Source organism: Hesperophylax consimilis, chromosome 6, assembly GCF_061612785.1.
Source record: "Hesperophylax consimilis isolate HC1 chromosome 6, BYU_Hcon_1.0, whole genome shotgun sequence".
Taxonomy (NCBI): Eukaryota; Metazoa; Arthropoda; class Insecta; order Trichoptera; family Limnephilidae; genus Hesperophylax; species Hesperophylax consimilis.
Genome location: NC_142841.1, coordinates 21,653,231 through 21,675,119, shown reverse-complemented (window position 1 = coordinate 21,675,119; position 21,889 = coordinate 21,653,231). Strand labels below are relative to the sequence as shown.

At 33.5% G+C, this 21,889-nt stretch overlaps 1 protein-coding gene across 1 annotated transcript in view; it reads right to left on the bottom strand.

Annotated features, from left to right (window-relative positions):
• TkR86C (Tachykinin-like receptor at 86C) overlaps nt 1-21,889 on the bottom strand; it is a 521,539-nt gene that overhangs the window by 233,658 nt on the left and 265,992 nt on the right. Inside the window, exon 4 of the mRNA XM_089632445.1 lies at nt 7,117-7,251. Within this exon, the coding sequence (XP_089488571.1) occupies nt 7,117-7,251 (135 nt within the window). The remainder of the gene's footprint in view (nt 1-7,116; nt 7,252-21,889) is intronic.

Sequence of the window (21,889 nt, the reverse complement as noted above, 5' to 3'; positions counted from 1 at the left end):
AATATATTTTTCTTTAACTTTTGAAAGTTTTTACCCATCAATAAATTTTTATTTTTATTATTTTCTTAAAATATAAAAATATACTTGAAATATAAAATTGTTAATAAGAATAATCTAATTTTATTGGTTATAGGCGATGTTTGGTATCAAAAATATTTTCCGTCCCGACTGGAAGGCTGAGAAAACAAACTTACAGAATATCCATCACTTTAGCTGGGGCTCCTTGCTTTATGTATTTGTGTTGAAAAAATGATCTTTTATTCAGTGAATTTTCCACGTATTCTATTTTAGGAAAGGACTAAATTGTTTTCGGGCTTTATTACATCAGGCACGAAAAAAAAAATAATTCACGGGATGTGCCTAAAGAAAGAAGTTACAATCAGGGGTTTGCTTTATAGGCTTGAAGTAAAAAAAAATACTTCTATATAGACAATGCGTTCCACACTCACATGTTATTTAAGATAATCTAATGACGGGTTGTTTCAAATAATTCTATAGCTGGTTATTAGTATATCAGTTAACTTTAAATTTTTATTTATTTGTGTTCCTAGATCTGTTATTATTTTTTATTTATTATTTACAATATTGTATTTTTTGTAAATCTCTCAGGCCACGGGTACAGAACCCTTAGTTTTTTTTTAATATTCTTTATTATTATTATAATTTTAAGTGAAAATCTATTATTGGATTTTATCTTTATTATTTAGTTTATTCTTATATTTGTAAACAATCTGTTGATTTTCCCAAATAAATAAAATAAAATAAAATTCGAACGATTCATCAACTTTCAAAGTCAATAATTTCTGTGTAAGTACTATTCAAGCTCTGTTATCGTTTCTGTTTGGAGAAACTAATGGCCAATAATGATATAATAACAGTACCTGAATAGAAGCTTTACAGAATTTGAAAATTAACTTTGGAATTTGATGAATTGTTCAAATTCTGAGAAATAACCCGTACTAAGAAAAAAATCACACTAATTTTTCTTAAACAAAGCAATATTCTGATGACCAAAAAAAAATTTTAAGCGTAAACGTAGCTTTACTTTTGCGAGTAATGTACGTGTTCGGATAGCAAAAAATTGCCACCCTCACATTTTAAATCTTAAATAGAATAGCTGATCGAATGCGAAGAAATCATAATTATGAAGTGGGTTGCGAACGCTTTGTAAACCATACAAAAATGAGAAATTTAACATATTAACTATTTAAACTGGACATTTGAAAAAAGTGTTTTTGGAAAAAATCACCCCTAATGTTTTGCGTTATGATTGTATACACTGTGAATATTGAGTATGATTTGAGATTTTCACGGCCAAAAGTATTAAAGTGATTTGTTTTTGGGGTATTATGCCGTGTTGCGCTTCCTCTTTTTTTTATTTTTTTATTTATTTATTTAATTCAAAAAACAGTTTTTACATAAAAAGCATACTCTGCACATCTCACTAGGGCATTCCTGTATCAAGATGTGCAGCTTTACAATAATATCATTTAAAAAATACATATATGTAAATTTAAAATAATAACAACATTAAATTAAATTTAAACAAAAAAAGAAAAGTTTATGACACGGACGTTTCGAGACCGGTAGACAAAAATAAACAAAATTTTAGTAAGAAATGTATGAAAAAAATAAAAACAAAAAACAAAAAAGTCAACAAAAGAAAAGAAAAGAAAAGAAGCATTATTAAGTAAGTTGGCAACAATAATATTCTTCTGTTAACTAAAGTACAAGGTACCTGTGCTGGCTTATCAGACACAGGCATAGGAAACCATACTGATAAGATAAAGAAATAAGAAAAAATAAAAAATAACTAGATAAAAAAAGGTAAATAATAACCGATAGGTAAGTAGATAATATTATAATAAAAAGTAAGTAAGTAAATATTTTAGCTAGACAATAATTAAAGTAAATATTAATACGATAATTAAGTAGATAATAATAATAATAAGTAACATAATAATAAATAACCAAAAGTTATTTTAGAAGTAAATAAGTGCATGCGCAGTAAGTAAATAAGGATTGTATCGAAACAGAGCTTCCACAAGGAATTATGATATAAGCGACAACATGGGTGATCCAAAATCATCATTCTCAGGTAGTACGGAGATTTTGACCATTTTCTTGAATGAATTTAACGTACCTATAGTTTTTATATTTTCTCCAAGCATATTATATAGCAACGGAGCTTTATATGAAAAACTCCTTTGTCCGAAGGATGTTCTGGTATACACCGGCTGATACATTAATCATACATACAATACATCTTTCTTTAACGTCTTATTACACTTTTGATCCGATGATGGACACTGCAATGCTGTCCGAAACGTTGGCTAAAGAAGGAGATAGCGCAACACGGCATAATACCCCAAAAACAAATCACAATAACTATGAATATTATACATTCTTTACATTATAATAGATTTAACCGGCCATATTTTATTGGTAAATGTTATTTTAATTTATTATGTATGTTTTAGATCTGCCCAATCATCGAAATCGCATTTCCCAATAGCTACTTATGGGGTACCTACCTACCGCACATGTACGAGTACAAAACATATTTGTTTGTTTTGTACTGAGCGGAAATTGAAAACGCGATATTTCGATTCAAAAGGATATGTGTAAACTATATTCTACTCCCAAGAAGAGATTGAATTTCGCCATCTGATTTGGTTTTCAAGTACGCCTTATCTACAAATATACAAATAAAACTGGATATGATTTAGAATAGATACATAACATACGATGACTTGATGTAACCCATTGCAAAGGCTTTTCTTAGCGTTGGTTGACGAATAAGACAGATGGATAACCCGAAAAAAACCTATTCTTTAATTTAGAAGTCGTCCTACAGTCTGTAACAAGTTTTATGTCACAAAAGTCGATTTCGAAACTATTATTTTCAAAGTTATGCAGCCGAAGGACATTGATCTAAGTATTTGAAACTTTCCAATGGCATTTAGAATTTGAAGTATCAACGAGTATATTGCCTCTTTTCTGCTCTTTTAGAATTTGGTAACCTATATTATTCTTGTATATCTAGTAATTATTTTTTATTAAGAAAAGAAATCGGGCAGTGATGGGTTAATTTGAGATAAATTTAAATTTTTCGGTTTGCGTCAAAGTTATTGCAGTATTCAGTAAGATAATTCGGTGGTTCAATTCTTTTATATTATTTTTCGGACTTGTTTGGACAAATACTAAAAAAATATATGATTAATAAGGATGTCATCAATTTACGTATAATAAAAGACAATTTATTATAAAAAAAACGTAACCAGGCCTTCAATTAACAAAATCTTTACTCTTAAGCATATTGCTTGAAGTATTAAAACCGTTTGACTTATTAGAAACTTACGCTCCAGCTCAGCGCTGGTATAGCTATGGTATATCTGACCCTAAATCCGGTCCATGAAAGGTTTAATAATACATCCGCCATGATAATATGTATCAAAAATATATTATATTTTTAGAAAGTATGCGGAATAAATTTTCGAAACATTTACTCAAGAAATACAACAAAACTACAAATAATACATAACTTTACAAAAAGACGCAAATGGTCAGATCTATTGTTTTTACATAATCTGCTAAATAATAAAATAAATAGTACCGAATTGCTATCCGTCATTGGTTTAAATGTTTCAACGAGGTGTACCAGGCACAAAACAACTCAGTCATTACTCGCGCAATCAGAAGTCAAATCACAATCACCCACTACTAAAAATTACTACATTTAGACATCTCTCATGATTCCTTTCTAACATACAAAATAAAATTTCTTAGCGTGACATATTTCATAAATACTTTCACTTCATTTTTCAAAACTTCTATGTATGAACAGTCAATTATCATTTGTAACCATATTATAATTCTTCATTTCAAATATTTTTTTCCTCTCCACACACTTTCTTTATTTTATAAATTAATTTTAATGAAAATTCATTGATTTTAACTTAAAATCATTAGTGAAGTTATCTTTAATTATCCTTATTTTATTGTACTATGTATGTCTTAATAAATAAATCGCTATTCCAAATGCGGGGAGGTTGAATCCTTATTTCTGCGCCATGACTGTGATTTCGTTTTTCTTCTTTAGTAATAAATATTTTTTATATTTATCGATGTTTTTAATTTTTATCAATTTTCCCCTTTCTTTTTCTGTCATAAAATTTTTGTAGCTTAATTATTTTTATTAATTTGTCTACCTTTATCCATCATTTATCATTATATTAACAAGTATTAAGTGTTCGATTCCTCGGCTGGCTAAGTCCTCCATCACAACACAAGCAACATTTTCGGCTTTCTGTGATGGTAGTAGGAGATTTTCAAACATTGTTGGGTTATTCGTAACCCGGGAATGTTTGTCTTTCTTTAAAAAAAAAAATACTAAATCAACTTCCACTCTTTTAATTCAAACAAACAGCTAAATATTCAAAATAATTGTAGCTTTATTTAATAAAATTAAATTTTTAAGAGCGTCCTGTAGGAGTAACTCCTGTTAATTAGAACAGGCAAGAAATCGATGGATCACCTCAACTATTCACACCTCGTTTATTACGATCTGTTTTCTTTGTTTTTCTGTTCTATCTTTTTGTTTTTGATTATATATTTTTTTGTAATGAAATGTGTGGGACTGCACTAACCTCCCCACATACCGGAATAAACACTTTTATGATGATTATTATTATAAATAAGAGGGAGTATGTTTAAATATTTTATTTCCAAAATATGACCACCACACGAAAGTCATACTTTTAACCGACCGTAGTGAAAAGAAGATTGGCATTCCTGACTTGAGATTGCGGAAAGGCAAAGGAAAATCGCATGAATGGAGAAAGATAAAGGACAGGTGAATTTTGGCAGCGGTGAGCCATTCAAATCTAAAGACCAAACGTAGCTTCAATCATTTCAATGTGAATTGTGGTCAGATCTGGTCAGGTAATCAGAACTAAACTAAAATTATCTTATCTCCTCTAAGGGCGCATTTGCATATACTGGATTAGTAGTGATTAATAGTTGGAATTATGTTGTGTATTAAATGAGTTTTGTAAATGTTACTTAAATTTTTATTAAATGGACGTCCCTGCGATAGTCTCCAGGACTTCTGCCGTCGGTTGTAAGGCGAGCTGCTTTTCTTGAAGTCCTTTGTGTCTTTGCGCAGGGATACGTACAGAGAGATAAATGGATGTTGCGAGATAATTGTTATTAAAACACTTATGTTTTAACAGATTGATTTATTGCGTTTTAATTCAGATGAATTTGCGATGATTCTAGTTGTTAGCTCAGAGGTTTTAAGGTATCGAATATTAACTCAAAGGCTTTTAGATCTCGAGTGAAAGCGAATTTTGTAAAAGGTAATGATACAAGAATGTCACAATGATTTGAACATTTTAACCCAAACCCGTTGTTTTGAGATAAAAACACACATACAAAACGGAGCATAGACAGACAATACATTGAAAAGATGATGATACGTATTGCAAATTTATTATTGGTGATGATACGTATTGCAAATTATTGTAAAATGTACGATGGTACATAATTATTACACAGTGAGTTTTTTAAATTTTAATACAATGCATATGGGTGGGTAGATTGTATACTTTTTGCCAGTGGTATTGTGGATTTTCGTAATTAAGGAAAGTAGTGAGACAGAAGAACTTGAGTTCTGTGAAGGATAGGGATAGGAAGGGTGAGTATGTAGCTTTTAATGTGAATGTCCTGACAGACTCTGACTGGTCTGTGAGACTATGATTATCCTCAATGGAGTAATTTCAACAACTATGAATTATTACAAAAGAGAGCTCGAGAGGGAATTATTGTCCAGTGGAAATTCTTCCGACTAACCCATTTTGTTAGAAATTAAAAAAAAAGTAAATGTAAGTAACTGCTCCCAACCAGCCAGTGAGAATATAGCATCCTTAATTGGGGTATGTTGTGAGGTTGAAGGTAGTGGGAAAGTGAAGGAGATGGAAAAAGGTGGAAAATACATACCCATTTAGATCTGGTCACCAAACACGTCCAAAGTAATTTCAAGCAAATTTTTGATTTAGAGTGGTGATATTTAACTAGGACGATACTGAAAGTATCTTTGGGGATCTGATTAGGTGGCACAAAATGAAAAACGGCGGTGAAGGTCACAGTGTTTTATTGGAGTCAGATAGTCGTGATGAGAGATGACTTAGGACTGATGATGTACACTCCGGTAGCAGGCGGTGATGTACAGGTCAAGCGCGGGTCAGTGAGTCGACGCCGCTGCTGGTGACCGGATTCGTTGACGGTCAGGAACTGGCGAAGAACGTGGGTCTTCAGGTGCTCCAGTTCTGACAGGACAGCCAAAGGTGCGGTCGACCTTGTAGGCGGTTGTACGGGAGGTGCGTAGACCAGGGAGAAATGCTGCGTGGTCTAAGTGCACGGATGAAGCGCTGGTCAGATGCGCTGGAACCAGGGCGCTATGATCCGGTGTAGCGCTGTCCAGGGACGGTGGCCGGGGCCAAGGCGCTATGATGTTATCCCGATGGAGTCCATGGTTGAATCCGGGCAGAGCCGAGAATATTGTCCTAACGCGCGGGTAGAGGTGCGGTGCGCGGGTTATCACTCGCGAGACTTGCGAGATAGATTGCGCAAATTGTTGACGGCTGACTGATGACTGACGCTGCGTGGGGCCCATTTATACAGAACGGCCGACGGCAACATTAGGTAGGCGAGATCGCAAGTAAAACGGAGACACTCGCTCAGTCTGGGTCCTACTGGAACTTTCGTTGGCGATGCTATTACACATAGGCGATAGGCTAGAACCTTCTAGTGAGTTAGCGTAATGTGCCAGACCAACTCGCAACGTATTGTTGTAGGTAGCTCTAGACGTCGCGAGTAGGTAGTCTTTCGCAAATAGATAGGTAGGTCGCGTTGTTTACAATTAGCGAGACAATCTGGATGATTCCACCCATCGCCACTATAATACCACTCTGGATCACGCCGCAAATATACTAAGATTTATTATTTTTAATTTAAATTGCGAAATGAAAAAAAAATCAATGGCTAGGTATATCGTAGTGTCTTCCTCATAGTGTGAATGTAAATGTTGAAAAATATCAATAAAATGGGCCCTACTTGTATGTGACGGTGGAAGAGTAGAGGAGGCACGGAATAGCAAGCGCCATCCCCGTCAGCCAAATGACTCCAATCATGACCAGCGAACAAGTCTTGGACATTCTGGGCTTCATGGGCCACACTATGGCTTGATATCTGAAACAAAAACAAACAATGTAATCAGTACAGAAACTTCTAACCCAAGTATTGTAAATTTAGTTTACAACTACAATAGATTTTTTTTAGGTATCTTTTCCAATTATAGACTTTAAAAAAAAACTCATACCAAAACGTAGAAACCGCTTTCCACAAAAAAAAAAACAAAGAAATAACGAAGATATAAATAACATACCAATTTACCACCACCATCGGAAATAATACGAAAAATAACGAGGGAAAAACGAGTGACAATGAAGTTCGAGAACCCTTCACGCTTTTAAGACGCCACAAGACTCTAATAACGGGGGTGTGATCAAGGTTCAAATTTTAATGAATTCCGACGTAACCATAATATCTTTTTATCAGATGTAAGATGCCCACGGAATGTAAGTTATTTAAAAAAAAAGTTTAAGAGAGAGGTCAAACAACCCTTAAAATGTCCTTGTCATGGAATCCCGACAGAGTCCTCAATCATCGCAGCGCACTGGAGAACTTTGTTGTCTTTTCTTGGTATTTTTTTTTAAATAATAGAGTAATGTTTATAAGACAAGGTTATTATGCATAGCACAAAGGATAATAAATTATAATAAGCAATAATTAGTAGCCTGTAGTATGAATACAAATTGAAAATAGCCGCTGACGGGAATTGAACCCGCGCCTTCTGATATCCGATCAGACGCTCTGGACTACTGAGCCACGTCGGCTTATTTCCAACCCGCCAAATAATTCTACGTACTTAAATCAACAATTACTGCTTATTCTATTTTTTCACCTGAAACCAACCAACTTTACATTTACTTATTTCTATATCTTATGTTTTCTAAGTTTAATAACTATTACATTATTTAAGTTTTATTTTTATTTATTTCTTAAGTTTGTAATGAAGTACCTTTATTTTCTTAATTATATCATGTTATTTAAATTTATCATCTAGGTATATAACTATTTGTTAATTATTGTGTACATTCATGACATTTTACACCTGATAAACCATAATGACGCCACTCCCCAATCCAAACACAAGAAATAATTTCTCAATTGAGTTAAGCAGTTTCGTTAAAAACATAAATTTTTTTCGTAATCGGTCTATAAATATCTACATTTGTTAATTATTGTATATTTAATAAAAAATGAACATGTTAACAAAAAAATTACTGAAACATTTTGAATTTGAAACTCGAAACGTCCATAATTTTGAAAAAATTCGTACGATAAAAACAGTATTCATATTTTTTTACTTTCAACTGTCGTCGAAAAAATTCCTGCAATTTGTGATCAACACTTTGACATTTTATTCATTTCTAGTATAAATATTTGTGACAAACTGGGAAAAAATATCATTTCTCTTTCGCTAAATATATCCGGAATCTTGCTACTACAGTGGATGTTATATTACAGTTGACACATTCGCACAATATAGATCAAGCTCTAGTGAATTTTAGTTCAAAGAGAAATGACAACGAAAGCTCACATCATTCAATGTCATTGGCATATACATATTATGTAGGCAGCTAAAATGCTTCGCTAGATTCATTCAGTATTGGAATTTAGTTGTGTGCCAATAAATGCCATTTTCGGTTGATAGGTTGCTAATGGCAGCATTCACATTTTCTGCACAATTCACTTTGTTTCCCGCATTGATCCCCAAACAAATCCTTTGTGTCTGCAATTCCTTCTAATCAAACGAATCTATTGCTTGCAATCGGTAATCTATCAAAGACATCCATGCATACACGGACTACAGACAATACTATTGGGGCCGTTACTATCCACGGATATCACTACGGAGATTGTTTTAACTTCCGGCGCTACGTCTCTTTGAGTGGTCGCCCTGATGGTCGACGATGACGAGATTGGTGATCCAATCTTGGAAACACTTCCTAAATGTTTTCCACACCTTTCAGTTACTTATATTGTGTTGTTCATGCCCTCGACACGTTTGATGATTATCAAACCTTTGATCAGCGCCATGTGAGTTTTTAAACTTTTGAATGGCTCGTGTTAAACACCAATTCACGGTCAATTTCAGATTTTAACTCAATTTGTCTTTAATTATTTATTTTTATGTGAATACCGCACGTAAGTTACAACCGCTCTCAAAAGTTTGAAACCAGTGAGGTTATGGCATCGCCAATTGTGGATGTTTGAGGCTGAAGGTAGCGAGGTTATTTATTATTTTAAATGAGTTAATTGTAAAACAGTATAAAATAAAGTTTAAATTTCAATTTAAAGTTTTGATTTCAACTTGCAACCTCCAGATTCATAGTCTCATGGAATACGGAGGCCACCAGTTGTGTTGAGTTGATAAATTTACAATTGATTATTCAATTTAAATTTTAAAAATTTGATATTTGTCGTTCATCAAATTTGAAAGAGTTTGAAACACCTAAACCTTAATAAACCTACGATAACTACTTTGTCTAGCAGGCTCGTTATAGAGAAGCCTTTTGTTGGTCAGCCTGTCTAGCAGAAACGCTTCACTTTAATAAATCTTGTTATTGACGGCTCCGGGTCTACAAATGCGCCCACTAGAAAATCGCTATATTGGATACAGAATTCTTGTCTTTAAATAGAATTTTAAAACGGTTTTCATGAAAAGGAAGTTTGATCTTTGTTCTTACATTGTATAAGAGCGTATGAAAAAATATATTTTCTTACTTAAAATGAATAGCAATAGAATTGCTTCACTCAATAGAGATATATTCGGAGCCTAATATATAACAAATAGAGTATACAACGTATAATTTTAATTGTATCGTATTAAAAACGTGTATCATATAATGGTCTTTAATTCTAACAGTAAATTTTGTTACATATTACAATACTGTTTTATCTCTTTGTCCCAATTTCGAACATTTTCTCCCATACAAATTTCTATGTAGATCTTATACATTATTCGGCCAACGCTTCCAAAAATAATTTTTAATTAACATTCGCGTTGAGGCTGTTTGCTCCTAGTTACACCTCTTCCACTAGATATTACGTTATTTTGTGGTTCTAAATATTTGACACACCATCTTCCTTTCAAAAATATCCAGTATCCTTTCGTTGTTCTAAATCCTAAGCATTAGCTATAATACAAAAATGTGAATGTTTTCAAAAAGAATATATAATATTTAAAAAAAAATTTGACAGATACCAAAAACGAAAATAAGGTCAAATATCGTTGTTATTTTCAAATACAAACATAGAGTAAAGACTTAAAGATTTATGATATTTTGAAGAAAATGAACCATTATGTACGTATAATGTTTTGAGGGCAAGAATGGTTTGTTTTGGTTAGAAGTCACCGAGAAGTCACAAAGTCGCAAATAAAATATGTACAGCCTTTAAAGACCACATAATTTTGGTTTTTTTTTGTTTTTAAAAACTCATTTTTTAATATTCTCCTGACGAAGGAAGGGTTCTTCCGAAACCGGTAGAGTGAAAATAAAACTATAGTGGTCAAAAACAAATTTATGTGTTTTTATTGCAAATTATTTCAGTTTAGTACCATTTTTTAAGAACCAAAAGCAAACAATTATTTTTTGCTACTGTACGATAAAATAAATACGCGATTTTTCTGAAACCCAGAAAAAATTATGTACTTAAGAAATATATTTCTCACAGTAGTTACTTTATTTTTTATTACATGTATTTGTGTAATGTTTTCTGGAAATTATAAGCTGTGATCCGGTTTACCGTTGGAACAAATCCGTGATCCAAATCCCAAGCATTATATATAAATGCCCAAGCATTTAGAGAAGATGACCATAGACACTTGCGTAGGGAGAATACATGAATCAAATTAGAATTGTAAAAGAAATGTCCTGAGATAGACATGGTATGATCTACGAATAAAATATTTGAATCGGGCCACGTCAAGAGTATTAAATCTGTGTTTTGTCTGTTTTTTTATTGGCAGAAACAAAATAAGTTAAAAGTATTTATATTTACGTTCCAGCAGGTAAAAAAAATGAAGTACGATCTGAAGGGGGTCACTAGGGCCCCCAAAGGGTTGCTTAATATTCCTTTCGCCCTTTTCAGTAACAGATAATTACTATAACCGCTTTCCCAGACACCACCTATCTTTGTTCAGCAGTTAATCAAAGTATAGTAAGGCAAAATAAATACAATAGTAGCGCGAAAGCGGGCGTGACTCAAATATTCGTATTATTGTAACTCAGTAAAATGTACTACCGGCGGCCTGTTTGTGAAGTATTTTTTTCAAAAAAGTGGCGGGCATGTCGTGCATGGTGGTCTTCCACCGTGGGGAAGAAAATTATTTTGTCAGCATTTGATATACATTTAAAAAAATAATAACTAGGTAATTTATTTTAAGATCAATTACACAATAGTTTTTCTAAGAATACCGAAATTAAAGAGTAAGGAAAACAATCTCTAAAAAACTAACAATCACGCCGTTTTTCCGCAATGGTAGGTAGGGAGGACGGACCGCCAAACAACTCGGTCTTGACCCACACTCCTTGCCTCATTCACATTCATACATCGTCTCATACATACTCGTCTATTATTCTGACTCTTAAAATAGTCGACTCAAGTGTCTGATTCACTTGGTTGTCTTCCTCGGGGTCCCCGACTTCTGCTACTATTCACATTTGCATCAAACAGACGCTGAAATAGAAATAACCTAGGAGGGGTGAAAGACACCCTTCAAAATGAAGGGTGAAAGACAGAAAATTTGGAGAACATCAAAAAAACATCGCTTAAAATTGATGAATTAATAAAGATGAAGTAGCGGGTCGACCTTACCCTTAAAATTTATTGTGGCGTTGCATAAAAAATGTTATGTTTGAGAATATAGTACCTAAAAAAGAACTATAAAATTTTTATTAGCATTCATTTTTTCAAATAAAAAACGTGAATCACTATTTATACTTGCCTTCAAATAGAGGATGAACATGAATTGAAAGAGAAAATATTGAGTTAACGGAGAAAATAAATTGAATACCATGGAAAACAGAATAAAGAAAACCAAAAAAGGAAACCATTTTTATAGGTTTGTATGTACAGTCAACAGTGTACACAAATAAAAGATTTAATGGTCCGTGGTACTGTATTTGATAGCTTTGCTTTTATTGTCTCTGCCGTTTCATCGAACTTTTAAAAAGTAATCAAATTTCATTTTTCTTGAAGGTTCTTTCTGTTGTTTTGCGGGTGAATCGCTTTTATTCATTATATTATATACACTTGATGCAATTTAGTGGCTTCTTAGGACTTAGTATAAGTTTATATGATTGTCGATTGTATATATCTGTTTAGTTTAACCGTTACTTTATGTGATTTTTCTGTGAATGAAACTAAAACGAATCCATAAAAATAATGTAAATGTTTGTTTGCTCAAAATAAATCTTCAGAAGAAAATTCTTCACCGATTACTTTGAAATGTCGATACAAGTTTCATTGAAATATGCGTGTGTTTTTATATACCTATGTTTCTTTAAACGCGATATTGTTGCTCTATCTGCACAGACTGAGCCACAGCAATGCGTTGCGGGGTATAGCTAGTTATAATTTTTTTATAGTTTAATATATGAATGAAGTCAAGAACAGACCCCACTTCAAATAAAGTGAAGTTTTTTGTTGTTGTTGTTGCCGACGCCTACGACAACAAGGTTTATGTTATCTATTACTCAACCCCCCCCCCCCTCCCGCGTAGCAGTTTTACCCTATATATTTGAAATGAGATATCTGAGGCGTATGTGTGGTAAAACCATGTATGATCGTGTGAGGAATGTGGAGATCCGCAAAGAGTGCAAGGCTGAAGTAAGCGTAATGAGTAAGATCAAGAAAGGGACGCTTAGATGGTTTGGGCATGTAGATCGAATGAGCGAAGAAAGGAGTGTAAGGAGAATATACGATGCAAATGTGAATGGTAGCAGAAGTCGGGGACGCCCGAGGAAGACATGGCATGACCAAGTGAATCAGATACTTGAGTCGGGCCATGTCAAGAGTCATAATAATAGAAGAGTATGTATGAATGTGAATGAGCCAAGGAGTGTGTGCCAAGACCGAGTTGTTTGGTGGTCCGTCCTCTCTACCTACCCCTGCGGGGAAACGGCGTGATGGTTAGTTAGTTAGTTAGTAAAACACGTTTTTTTAACCCATTTTTGTGTCCATTATTGTTTTTTAACAGAGTGCTCAATCTTCACACCCTGTAACTATTAAATGATGATTTGGGCAAACGATTTTTTTCTATTACTATTTAGTTATCTCTTAATTTTGTATTTTTTAAATTAAAATTACTAAGCAAGAAGATTTAAGCTTATTTAAAGAAAAAATAAATATATTTACTGTTCTAGATATTTCATTCAACTGCATCATTCCTCGTGCAATGCTATGCTGTGTTGGAACGCTTGTTCCTTATAATGTATTGATACAATATAATGTATTGATTCAAAACATATTGCAAATATTATCATAACCATATAACTAAGATTTTAAAAAATGTTGTAAGAGAGTTATATTTAAAATTGGAAACGATTTTTTTGTGACAATTACATATCGAGAAAAAAATAATTTCGAAGTCATTTGGATTATGCCTGGAAGACATAAAACTCAATCATCTTCGCCTCTCTTTCTCACTGCCTTTGACTCTCCAATTTCAAAAAATTCTCCAATTATTGTGAATGCCTTAGTCCCACTACCTCTAGATGGTTTGTAGCAGTATAGTCTGGCATTATTCACATAAAAAATATGGATAATAAAAAAATAAAAATATCACTTGTTGAACAAAGCAATTTATGTTTTATGATTCGGTCAGTACATAAAATCAGAAACAAAAAAACGCCTCATAAATTATTTTTTCTTCGTCATGAAAATATATTTTATAGCCTCGAATAAAATAGTGATGGCTCCAGAGTGTCAGCAAACTCATTGATTATTAACGACTTTTCCAGTCTCTTCACATTTATTTCCTTCCCATAGAAGAACAATTTAATTTAAGATAAATGGAAAAAGCCATTTTGTGTTTCTTTAAAAAATTGATCTTTTTGATTCATAGACAATATACAAAAAAAATAACCTCCTTCAGGACGTGTCATATTTAGTAGGTGGTGAAATAATCGAATAAAATTTAAATTTATCTTTTTTTTATTTTCTAAGAAGGTACCTAAATACTAAGAACGAAACGATTTGCAACATTAACCCTTTATAGGGAACAAATATGAAATTTTACGGACAAGGGGGAAAAATACTAACCAGCAACCTAAAAGAGCTTAAAGCAAATGAAATTGACCCTGAAACTGCTAAATATATTTATACCTACAGCAGTATAATACATCAATACAACAACATGATTTCGACGAGGGCGGTTCGTCTAACTTGACCACAACATTAAATGCAGATTTGAAATGTTGTGCAGTTATATCTACGAGCTTGTTCCTAATAAAAAGCAATATTGGTCCACAGAGCTCAGGTACACCACCGAACAGATCGATATACAAAAGATAATGACTATTTTATCACACTCATTGCTTAGTGTAAAAAGAAACGCACTAGGAACGAGCTGATTAAACTGGTAATGCTGGTTTTTGCTGGCGCAGAAAATTTAATAAAAATGACACCAATATAATACTGGGCAGATGATCGAGAAATCTTCCGTTATTCTTTTCTCCGAACAGACTTGGAAAGAAGAATCGCATACAAATACTAATGGTGTGACCTAGATCGAAGAATAACGACGAACCGGCGACATGAAATACAAATTCGTAAATCAAAACGAGTAAAAAGATTTGTTCAGAGATTTTTTTTTGTGTCTCGGACCCAAACCAATATATGAACATGGATTCGGTGATGCTTCTTCAAGGAACATCGTGAGATGCCGTCAAGTGTCCGATTTACACAGCAAACCGCACTCACATATTTGTAAAGACATATAATTTGGTTGGGACCGGTGGAGCTTTTCTGACCCACAATAAGAAGCACAATCATCGCCTCCAAACCGGACGGAATTTCTCGCCTTTACTGTTCGTTGCACGCTATACACTATTCGCCGCTTGCAGTGACAAATCGCAAAATTAAAAACGATGCACAAAGGAGTAAAGATCGAGACCAAGAAAACAAAAAAAAAACAGGAGTAACCATTTTATATGTTTACGGTGGAAATTGGGTCTTTGCGATTACGCATTAACATTATTCTTGCATTTCTTTTGCAGTCAGTCGATTATTTACACATCGATTGATTAAAAAACAGTTAAATAATTTATTATTTGTTTTGGAAGTTCGATACTGCCAATACTATCGCTTCATCGTCTTATAATATTTTGCTTTTTGAAAGGTCCAGTTTATTTTGGTAAACTTTTAGCTTAAACTAACAAAAACAAATATTATTGAACTTGTATCCACAAGGAGCGTCTTAACTTTCAGTCAAATGGGATTCAGCGGTGAGGCGTGTTACAAGAATGCTTTTTTCGAGGAAATAACAGAAGTTTCATAATATAAAAAAGGTTATCCAATGAATGTGAGGGTTCTTCTGTAAGCAGGATAGGTATGTAGATACATGGAATCCTGTGGGAGTAAAAAAAAATGTCAACATTTCTAAGAACTTGAATGTATTTGGTCAGTAATATTATATCGGAATGTAACTAATTAATTTTCTATTCTCTATTGAAAAAACTTGTTTGCCTTTTTTGCTTTTTCTTATTTTCGTAAATACGATAAAACGTTAATAAAATTAGTTTTCCATTTTGATTGGCAATTTTTGAAAATTTATCGGTATTCATTTTTCTTCGCTTTCGTTTACTCTAATTAGATGAAAGATAGATGAGATGAGATAGATTAGACAAGGTCGGAGAGTGTTTGATAAGAAATTAAAAAAGGTTGGAAATTGTTTGATTTTGAGAGCTTTTAAAAGCTGCGAGTGTTTGATAAGAAATTAAAAAAAGGTTGGAATTTATTTGATTTTGAGAGCTTATAAAAGCTGCAGGAAATTTCATCAGTAGTAATTTCATCCATTGTGTTTTGGCCTAACACCAAAAATGATTATATGGTAACAAAATTAGATAAAGGAGCATAAAATAGCCTGTTATTATTATAATCTAGAATATTGAATATCTTTCCGGCTTTATGTTAAATGTTCCGGCTCACTCAACAACAGTAAACTAAACCAGTCACGAATTATTTCTGTCCACAAAATATTTAAAATAAAACTTAATACACTATTCCTGTGCCATCGTGTTCCAGTGTAAAAGTCGTGAATCTGTTCATTTCTTTGTGTCCTCAACAATAAAATAAAAGCCTGAAGTTTTAATAACAAATAATAATAACTTTACTTAAATTCAATATTTAATATTATTGTTGCACCAAAGGCAGGTAACCTGCATTTCCGCACGCCTTGTCACCGTAGTAGTTACTGATACCTACAAATTACTACTTGTAAGTGAACTTGATTCCAGACAGTAATCAGGGGAGTTCAACCTACTATTAATTTTTAATTTTTATTAACCTAAATCCGAACTCATCATGGATGCGCAGACATACATATCCCTTGCACAAGATGCCATCAATGCACTAACAAGTATTGTGATGGATCCCAATAACAAATTTACCAAGGAGCATATTGCCAAAATAATGCCCAAAACTAATAATATCCTAGGGTCCATAGGCCAAATGGCTGCAAGAATGGCTACCCTAGAAGGTGAATTGTCAGTGTACAAAAATATTCCTTCTGCTGTTACCACTACTAATTTGCAAACAAATAACATCTGCGATATTATTGCTGAGATGAATGATCAAAATTTAAGGGAAAAAAATATTATAATATGTAACCTCCCCGAAAGCAAAGCAATAACCCAGACTGATATTATGAAAGACGACACTACCAGCATAAAAAAAATCATTTTCGACCTGGACAACTCTACCAATTCTCTTGACCTGAAAGTTTACAGAATTGGGAAAAGGGATACTAATAAACCGAGGGGTGTAAAAGTCGAGTTCCCTGAGTCTAAATGGCCGAAAATCTTACTCGGTAAAAAACACTCGCTGAAGAATAACATCCGCATGTACCCTGATCAATCAGTTGCTCAAAGGAACTATCTAAATAATTTGCGAATCGAACTAAAAAATAGGCAATCATCGGGTGAGCAAGACATTACAATCAAGTACATTAATAATCACCCAACAATTGTAAAATTAAATCCAAAAAACTGACCCACAAACTAATAATATATTATTAAAATGTAAGAGGACTGAGAACGAAACTTCAAGAACTAAAATGTACATTACCAACGATGAATTACGAAATTTATGCTCTTACTGAAACATGGCTAAATGCTGGCATAAACGATCAAGAACTGGGATTTTTAGATTATTTCATTTACAGAAACGACAGATGTCAAAGTTCCAGCAATAAAACAAGAGGTGGCGGCGTACTATTGTCAGTATCAACCAAACTGAATTCGAAGAAACTGGAATGCCTTCACAAACATCTTGAACAAGTGTTTGTAATGGTTTCCTTAAAAAATGAAAAACTTATAATCGGTTGCACATATATACCACCATCCTCCGGCCTGCAAACATATAAGGAGCACCACCTTGAGGTTGAAACTATGCGAAGAAAATTTCCTGATGCTACATTTATTCTGATGGGTGACTACAACCTCCCAAATATTGTATGGGACATTGAGAACATCGCGTCCTCGAGTCCGGACAACATCAATCATGGCTCCCATGAAATTATAGAAATGTCGAACTTTTTAAATCTGCATCAGAAAAACCATGTGTACAACATCAATTCTCGTCTTCTCGATCTTGTCTTTACAAATTCTTTTAATGTTAATGTGTATGCCTCTGATGAAATGATTCTTCCATTCGATAAATACCACCCCCCTCTAATAATCAATTACCTCAATACTTATGTTAAGGTAATTGACCCCACGATTGTCAAGCGTAATTTTGAAAAAGCAGATTACCCAAAGATTATAGAATTTTTATCTACTTATAATTGGACTTATGATCTCACTTGTAAAAGCTCAAATTTAAATGAGGCCTTAGAATACTTTTACAATGTAATTTATCAAGCAATCGATAGATTTGTACCCCTACAAAAATATTATACTTCTAAATTCCCTAAATGGTTTGATTCTGAACTAATTAATCTAACGTACGATAAAAAAAATTGCCCACAAACGTTATAAAATAAATAGAACGCTAGATAATTATATCGCATTCTCCATTCTGCGTAAAGATTGTACTAGGCAATCGAAAGTATGTTTCAAAAAATACACCAACAATGTTGAAAATTCTATTTTAACAAATATTAATAAATTTTGGAATTACGCTAACTCCTTTCGGAAAAATAACTCTAACTTTCCCGGTACAATGTTTTATGGGAAAAAAGTGGGTCATGACAAAAACGATATTGTAAATTTATTTGCAGATTTCTTCAAGCGTGTATATGTTGAAGACAATGACAACATATTATCTGATAAACCCCAATTTACCGAAAGCTCACTCAACTTGCATAACATCCATGTGGTAGTAGATGATGTTGTGACTTTTATCAAACAGCTGGATACCAGGTCGAATTCGGGGCCAGATATGATTCCCTCAATATTACTTAAAAACTCTATTCATGTTCTAGCTCTTCCTATTACTATAATTTTCAATTTATCCTTATCTACAGGTTGTTTTCCTGAAATTTGGAAAAGTAGCTTTATAACACCTATTTTTAAAAAAGGAGATAAATGTCAAATTGAAAATTATAGACCCATATGTATTATGTCATCACTACCTAAACTTTTAGAAAAGATTATATTAAGTAAAATCATGCATCAAATTAAACCAATTATATCAACATTTCAACATGGTTTTATGCCAGACAGATCTACGTCATCTAACTTATTGCTTTACGAAAATTTTATTTCTAATGCACTGTCCAAGGGTCTTCAAGTTGATACAATTTATACTGACTTTAGCAAAGCCTTTGATACTGTTTCTCATCGCATTTTAATGGAAAAATTAGAACACTTGGGAATAAGCGGCAACTTTCTCGAATGGCTTAGAAGTTACTTATCATACAGAAAATTATCTGTAAAAATTACCTCCACAACTTCTTACACTTTTTTTGCCTTAAGTGGGGTCCCCCAAGGTTCCCACCTAGGACCAATTCTTTTCCTACTATTTATTAATGACATTTCACTAATTTTCGATAATATTCACTTTCTTCTATTCGCCGATGATCTAAAGATGTTTAAATCGATCGGTAATTCTTCTGATTGTTTAACTCTACAAATGAACTTAAATAAACTTTATGAATGGTGCATCGTAAACAAATTACATCTTAATATCAACAAATGCCAAACGATCAGTTTCCATAGATCTAAAACCCCTTTATTATTCGACTACTCAATTAACAATGCCAATCTAAAAAGAGTTTTTGAATTCAATGACCTTGGAGTTATCTTTGACTCCAAATTACGCTTCTTGAATCACATTAATAGCATTACCAGTAAGGGATTACAAATGCTTGGATTTATTCTCAGAATCGCTAAAGACTTTAATAACATAAAAACTATAAAATTACTGTACACGTCTCTGGTTAGAAGTCAGGTTGAATACAATGCAACCATTTGGTGTCCTCATTTCAACTCTCATTGTTTAAAAATTGAAAAAATTCAAAATAAATTTTTACGTTTTATTAATTTCAAAATTGGTATTCCTATTATTGAAATCAATTATGTCAATTTACGCAGTAAACTTAACTTATTGAAATTATCTGAAAGGCGAAAAATATTTGATCTTCTTTTATTATATAAAATTGTGCATTCAAGGTTAGACTGTGTAATGATCTACCCTTTCTACTTCAAACTTTTCCTTCTCTTCTTTCTACGATAAATTTTCCTTAAGTCCCGTAGGTAACTTTTCCATAAGGCTTTGGTTATATATATATCCGGGGTAGGAAGGTCCTCCCTGCCGTCTTTTCTTTATTACACACCCCTTCAAGTGTGTACATCCTAGTTTGTCTACGTGACGTACGACCTTGAACGTACTCATTTCACGTGACGGTTCAGTATAAAAAGGCTTCACCGAACGTTGTGTTGGGTTTTTGTTTCTCGGTTTAGAAACCTAGTTATCTATGTATGTGTGGTATCCCTTGGTTCTTTTGAGATAGAGTGAGTTGAATCCATTACCGCTGTGTTTTGAAACCATTTTATAAACCTTATCTTCTAAGTCGCCTGCTCCCCCCCCCCACTAGCTACTCGATTCTACCTATCGTAGGGTAATGTGAATATAATAAAGTGTTAGATTTTATATATGTGATATACATACGATAAGTTTATGGTGTTAGTTGTCGGCGCCATCCATGTATATATTTTGGGAGGGAAAGGAGAGGAAAGGAAATGATTTTTTTTCAAGCTAAGATTGACTCCTCCTCTTACCAAACAAAACTGATGGATGATAATTTGAGCAAGGCGATCGATATCTGCGTGTCTGGATATCACAACCGGCCGGGTCTCCCCTTGTTCCAAATCGGCAACCTTCACGCCAGAATAAAGAAAACCAGGTCTCATCACCAATTTCAGAATTGCCCCAATCTCAAACACCTCCAGGATAACCTACTTTACTGAGTGTAGAAGGGGAAAGCCATGACATCCCTTGTCACGAATCTAGTCGCGAAAATGTGACACGTAAGGTCCTAAGTTACGAGCCACCTCTAGAAAACATTGTAACTCCCACGCCGTCGGGGATTTACATCCCTTTCTAGGTCAATACATAGATAACACACGACGATCTTGTCGACATTTAGCCTGCTTTTTAACGATAGGTTGTGTGCCTACCCATTCAGCCAATTATCATGTGAGATATATGTAAGGTCTACTCGAAATGCCAAATTTAGGATGAGGACTGTCTGTATTTTAATATTCGGTTCTAGTAATTATTTTATGAGGTTACTAGCATCCTCGTGTATTAGGTATGGGTAACTCCTACTGAATACCTATCCTCTCAGGTAGGTATAAACGGATAATTGGTTTGATTTTTGCATTTAATTTAAAGAGGCTGCCTACCTCTCGAAAGGTACCTGTTGAGAAAAGTTGTTCGGTTGGTAGTTTTATTTCGGAGATTACCATCTCCCTCTTTCGACTTTAGATTTGTTTTTGTGCATCCCAATTCGTAACTTAGAAAGTCAAACAATAGATGAAAAGTATTAAATTAGAAAGTCAAATAACAGAAGAAAAGTTTTCATTTTGTTCCGTCTGGTTGCATCCGATCGCTTTCAATTCGGGACGGCATACGCTAGCAAAACTTCCCCCTTTGACTGACTGTACACCGCGCCTCTCGGCCTATATATGAAAAGGTCATTGGCCTGTCTCTCACTCACAGCTGATTGACAATCCGTCTAGGGTATTCCTTTTAATGATAACATTGTTTGGGCGGCAGGTGTCGTAAACTTAGTTGTATCCGTCTTTTAAAAGGGGCCTCTGGAATTTAATAAATAATATAAAAAAACTCACCCAGTTAGTCACCTCTCATTCTCAGCGTGAAGCTTACCTGGTTACACTATATAGCTAAATCACTTTAATTTTCGACCTCCTCCCTACGCTTATAAAAGGGTAATTAAATATTCCTGTAAATAAAATTGTACCTCCCTAATCTGTCAGGATTCGAACCCACAGTTAATGATATATTTGTTTCT